Source organism: Austrofundulus limnaeus, unplaced genomic scaffold, assembly GCF_001266775.1.
Source record: "Austrofundulus limnaeus strain Quisiro unplaced genomic scaffold, Austrofundulus_limnaeus-1.0 Scaffold45, whole genome shotgun sequence".
Lineage (NCBI taxonomy): Eukaryota > Metazoa > Chordata > Actinopteri > Cyprinodontiformes > Rivulidae > Austrofundulus > Austrofundulus limnaeus.
In genome coordinates this window covers 1,996,193-2,002,411 of record NW_013952447.1, presented here as the reverse complement: position 1 = coordinate 2,002,411, position 6,219 = coordinate 1,996,193, and the positions used below count along the sequence as shown (strand labels likewise).

Here is a 6,219-nt window from a genome sequence, read left to right as displayed (position 1 = left end):
CACACACACACACACACACACACACACACACACACACACACATGACTTCTAAAACAGCAGCACAACATGGTTGTGTGAGGTTGAATAGGTGGACATGAGAGCTCAGAATCATAATTTAACATGTATGTTTTGTTTGCACCAGTGGTGGGCAGCACTGATCTAAAAATTAGTTCCACTACGGGGCGGCTGTGGCAGAGTGGTTAGGGGAGTCGTCCTGGAACTGGAAGGTCGCCAGTTCAATCCCCTGTCCAGCTGTTTCAGTCGTTTCAGTTGTTTCGTCTTTGGGCAAGACACTTCACCCGCCTTGCATTCTGATGGTGGTCAGAGGGTCTGGTGGCACTGGTGCATGGCAGCCCCACCTCTGTCAGTGTGCCCCAGGGCAGCTGTGGCTACAGTATAGTTTGCCATCATCAGTGTGTGAATGGGTGAATGTCTGAAGTGTAAAGTGCTTTGGGGTCCGGAGGGACTTGAAAAAGCTCTCTATAAGTTCAGTCCATTTACCATTTACCACTAGCCCTAAAACACTAACTCAAATATTTAGGTCCACTAATTCTAAAGCAAAAGCTAATTGTAAAGCACTAAAATAACCCAGTCAACCCATGAGCATTCTTCAACAGACAACAGGAGTCCCATATTGCCATGTCGCTCTCTTAAGACTCATCAATGACATTCCACAGCTGTATTTGAGCTCATATATTGTCACTGGTGGATAAGTGACACAAATATGAACAAAATGTGACAACTTTCACCGTTAGCTGTTAACGTTAATGTTGATCAATAACATTTATAGACCTCAGCTAGTGCTTCTAAATTTAGCTTCAAAATTTAGTGAGTGCTAATCCACTAAAAAGTTTTAAAATTAGCAAAAGCCTTAAAGCACTAATCAGGAAATTAGTTCCCCTTCTAGTGCTTTAGGGGAACTGTGCCCACCACTGGTTTGCACACTCTACTGTTTGTTTATTCACATGTTTCGTTACAAAGAGCAGCTTATGATTTAGTTCACATTGTCTTTGTTGACTGGATCTGCCCATGTGTTGTGTTTTCTGACATGAAAAGAACTCAAAAAGATGAGCTATCAAGGTAGAATTACCCTCAGAGTCTTACATCCACCCTTACAGTGGTGGTTTTTCTCAGCTCTTCCTGCAGCAGCCTCATGTCTGCTGCCTCCTCAGACAGGGTCTCTGATGGACGTCTTCAGCCCGTCTGACTCTCTGTAGACCCAGTCTGCTCTGTGGTCTCTTTGATCCACAAGAATCCCACCTGGGTGCCGAAGTTGAGTCCATCCCTGACGTGAGAGAAGAAGTCCTCGGGGTGACAGGAGGTGCAGGGCGTCACCAGGGGTCGCTCCGTCACTAAATGGTCGTGGATATTCTCTGGCAGGACGCCGCCTCTCTGGAGGAGGACTCTGGAACAGTTAAAAGTTTGGATAAATCTGCGGGCTGAAAACTTGAAGTGAATAAAGTTCAGTTTGGCTCGTTTGCAGGACGTCTGATAAAACTGAAACAGTGAAAACTCTGCGTGCCCCTTAAAGTCTGATAAGATTTCAAACTGAATCCTGGACATGTTTTTGAACAGTTCCCCCTCTCATCCTACAGACAGTTCTGAGTCACCTGTTGGCGAGGCGGATGTCCACGTGTGGCTTGGCTGACTCTGGATTGGGTACACAGTCTGGATGGACCCCGGTGAATTCCAACGCCTGCTCTCTGTCCAGCGTGAAGCAACACACACCCACCGATGGTCCCACCGCCACCACAATGTCGCTCACTTCACAGTCGAAATTTGCTACCATCGCCTCCACTGTTGCCATGGCTACCCCCATTATGGTCCCCTTCCATCCTGTGGGATAGATTACAACATGCAGTTTGATAAAAATGTAGATTAAAGTTGTCTTTAGGCAGTCACAACCAGCTCATCTGGGTGACATTATGAACAGATTGAAAACAAGTTCACTATCATCAGACTTATCACATGACTTCATGACTTTCATCATGTGTTTAATCACGTTCTGGTGAGTGTGATCACGTCAGCTGCTTTCTTCGTTGTGTGGCTTTAACCACGTCTGTGTTCACAAACCTGCATGAGCGGCTCCGATGACCCTCCTCACTGGGTCGGCGAACAGGATGGGCATGCAGTCCGCGCCTGGAGCCGTTAGAACAACTCCACTCTGATCGGTCACTATGGAGTCGTAGCTTTCAGGCTCAGCTTTCCCCAAAACAAAGACGTCACTGGCATGATTCACCTGAATAACACCAGCTGATTTTATTTATGTTGGATTATAAAACAATCACAGATTTCTTTCAGTAAGTAGTACTTTGACAAAACGTAGAGGCAGAGGGTGGAAGCCAGCATGGAGGGCCAGCCTGCGTTTGTTCTCCATCACCACGGCCCCGGGGTCCCTCCTCCGGCTGCTGCAGAACAGGTTTAAGGAGGCCAGAGTTGGGATGGAAGACACGCCTCCTGAACGCGTGCTGAAGCCGTGACCAAAGATCTCTGAGAGAGAGAGAGAGAGAGAGAGAGAGAGAGAGAGAGAGAGAGTGTTCGGGGACTAAAAATCCAACCTAAAATTTATGAGGCAAACTCTGTATTAATACAGCTTTATGAATTCAGTCAACAGCCTGATTTATTTTCTTCTTTCACTCACTAAATCTGGACTAAAAGAAGACACATTGTAGCACTGACTGGTCATCTCACCTGAAATGACTTATCCTGCAGCAATTCTGAAAAATAAATCCATCTAATACCTTTATGACAATAATTGTTCCTGGAAATAAATAAATAAAAACCAACCACATTACATAACTGATGAAGCATATTTATTAATATGTTTGTTCACCATAAACTACGACAGAGTTGACTTTAAACTTTAAACTCGTAATATTATGACTTTAATCTTGTAATATTATGACTTTATTCTCGTAATTTAAAACAAAATAAAAAAATCTTGTTGTGTGACCCTAATACTCTGTTGTAATAAACTAATCAGTCTCAGTCTGAGTATAAATATCTAATTTACATCACTTTACAAAATATTTTGCCAATTAAGTGTCTGTAGTTTTACTAAACTCCACAACTATTTCTCTTCCGTTATTCAAAAATTAATTTATTTTAGGTTGTAAAAAATCTTAGTTGAGAAAAATGCATTATTTTATTCTTTGATAAAAATAGGATTAAACTGCATTAATGATGGATTTCAATGGATTGATTTTCTCATTACAGACCACTAGAGGGCAGTAAAGTTACTTTTTTTTTAGAAGAAATTAAAATTATTCGGACAAAGTTAAAAAAAACATTTTGAAAGAGTTTTAGGATATGTTTGGAATTGTTAAGTTTATTAACACCCCAAAATTAAAACCAATCAAACAGGAACACAAATAAATGTGGCTGATCTTTCCCATAAAATCATCTGAGGGATTAAAGAGAATTAATCAGTGGACAGATTATTTTTTATTTTGTATGAGTCGACCTCCAGCTGTAATCTTTGTTGGGTTCTTCGTGTTTCTCATTGAGCTGCAGAGTAAAAACACTGATCCTTCAGAATCTGGGTCCTGGTCCAAATCTTTAAAATGAGAGTCATGCTAGGCAGCCTAAATGAAGGAATCAGATGATCACACGGACCTGCACAGGTGAGTATGGATGTTTATAACTCACTGTTTGCACTTGAAGGAACATTAAACCCACCTGGAACCAGTGTAGACTTCAGAACCCGGATGGGTCCCTGTAAGGCGGGCAGCTGCTGCAGAAACCTGGACACGTCCTCCTGCACCCTCAGACCAGGTGAGTCCGTGTGGGCGGGGCTTGTGCAGCTGGGACAGGTGAGCTGCTCCACTTGGTACTCGAAGGTATAAACGGCTGTAAAAAGCAGCTCCTGGTACTGGAGCAGCTCCTCTCGACCCCGAGGACTGGTCCAGACCCTGACGGAGCTCAGGTCCAGCCGGTCCAGGGTTTGCTTGAACCTGAACAAACACTCCGCGATGGAGCCGAAGTCCAGGACCTGGACGCTGCTGCGGGAGGTCAGGAAGTCCTCTGGAAACCCGCCGTCCTCCCGGAGAGAGTCCCCGCAGAGCAGGAAGACCCGCGAGTCCGCCTCGCGCTGCAGAGAGGCCGCGGTGCATGCCGTGCAGCAGCCGTGGATCAAATCCACCAGCACGGCCATCCTACTCCGAGCCAAGTCCGGTCCGATCCGGTCCTCGCGTGTTTATGCAGCCTCAGCGACAGGACGGTGTGTGAAAAGAAAGTACAGCTGAGCCGCAACTTCCTGCTCCGCCCAGACTGGAAAACCCAAAGAACCGCTGGAAATTCACATCTGGACTCAGCTTCCTGCTCCAGCTGCTGACTTTACCCAGGTCGAAGGGTCACAGCAAACTRCTGCTCACACGTTGTTTTATTTATTTATTTATTTATTTATTTATTTATTTATTTATTTATTTATTTATTTATTTATTTATTTAAATTAAACTTCACGATTTAATCCTCATCTCAGTAAACAACATGTCTGCAGTGCCGACTGCAGGAGGCCCAGCCCACAGCTGCTCCTGGTGCCTCATCTGATCCAACATTTGTGTGTTGATTATTATTAGTTTCAACATCAGATAAGGGACAAAAAATGCAGGTTTGTCAGATTTACAAATCATTGTTTCTTGTTTAGGCCTATTTGAAAGTGTTTTAAAAACGAAACGGATTTTTTTTTATATTTTATGCCACATAATAAATCAATGTTGTTTTTTCCTGCAATCTAATTTTGAAACCACAATGTAATTCAAATAAATGTTGAGATTAATCCATTAGTTTTTCGTCACCTTCTTTTCCATCTCACAGCTGCCTCTGTGATGGGGTTGCATCAGTGTCTGCAAAGATCCATGCCATCTGGAAAGACAACATCGGTGCAGAAAAGTGCCAGTTGTATTTAAATATTGAAAGCTGACATAGGATTTACTCTGTTTTCCTGATTTTTCTTTTTCTTTGTGGTTTTATGACAAACGTCTGTAGACAGGTTTAAAACATTCAGCTCATTCAGGAGATGAGTGTTATTACTGGACTAACTTCTGTTCCTTTTAAAAAAATTAACTTTACAAATATATTCTTCAGAGAAAAAACTGAGATCTCTTTAGTTCCTTTAGACTTTTTTCTTTTTAACCTGCATCAGTTTAACTCTGTTTTTGTTTTCTAAAGCTACTTTTAGCTACAGTTATCCTACTTTTAGCTTTTAGCTAATCTAATTTGTTTATTTTCAGCAGTTTGGTTTCAGCTTCCTGAGCCAGATTAGTCAGCGCTCAGAGTTCACACAGTAATGTCACAGTTCGTTCTGGTTTCGTCTGTCAGGACCTCACGTGAAGCTGAGGTAGAGTCTGTGGTTTGTCATGGAGGAACAACAACAACAACTTCCTTCTCATTCTGTGACGCAGTGTTCAAGGAACAGTGCAGCAAAGTCTTTACATTCAGTCTGACTCAGGCTGCACCTTCCCCCTGCAGACAGCTCTGTGTGAACCAGACCGACTCACCTGTCCAATGTGGGAACTTCCTGTCATTCAGCAACAGTTAAAGCAGCTGATGAGGAAAGTACAGAGTTATTAACACCAACACAACAAGGAGGAAGTTAAGAAGAAACAAAACACCAACACAGGTGGTGTTTTAACGAGTCAGACCAGGCAAATTTCTGCTGACTGAATCATGACATTTAAAACTAAGCAGTTAAATAATTTGCAATAAAATAAAAACACAGAGAAAATAAACAGCATGAGAAGAAAACTTTGGAAACATGCAACAGGGTCTGCATAATGCTGAATTATTGATAAATTTGTGATTTACAAGTTTATATGTAGACTTTATTCAAATAATGCAACAATAATAAAATAATTCAAACATCAAAACTGGTGTCAAATTTTCTAAGTTTATTTATTTAATAAATTAAATGACAAAATACTTACATAAACTTTAAAGGCCTAACATCAGTTGAAGGGAGGTTRCTCAAAGCAGAGTTTTAAAGTAACATTATTTTATGGTTGAGTCAAGTCTTCAAAAACAAAATAAAAAGTGTAATGTCACACAATATGACAAAGTTCTGCTTTATCTGTAAATGCTCAGAGAACAGGTTGTAAATAAATCTCAGCTACTACCACGCCAATTCACTTTAATATGCAGAACTGACAGAGTAATAACACCTTTTGTGTTTGATTACACACACACACACACACACACACACACACACACACACACACACAC

The 6,219-nt window shown here is 41.9% G+C and overlaps 1 protein-coding gene across 1 annotated transcript; it reads right to left on the bottom strand.

Annotated features, from left to right (window-relative positions):
• Window positions 1-936: 936 nt before the first annotated feature.
• lacc1 (laccase (multicopper oxidoreductase) domain containing 1) lies at window positions 937-4,746 on the bottom strand. Its single transcript, XM_014007910.1, has 5 exons — window positions 3,679-4,746; window positions 2,312-2,490; window positions 2,074-2,239; window positions 1,611-1,836; window positions 937-1,405 (listed from the first exon to the last, which is right to left on the bottom strand). Exons 1-5 carry the CDS (start codon window positions 4,151-4,153, stop codon window positions 1,195-1,197), a joined length of 1,257 nt encoding a protein of 418 aa, XP_013863364.1. The 5' UTR covers window positions 4,154-4,746; the 3' UTR covers window positions 937-1,194.
• Between the last annotated feature and the right edge of the window lie 1,473 nt (window positions 4,747-6,219).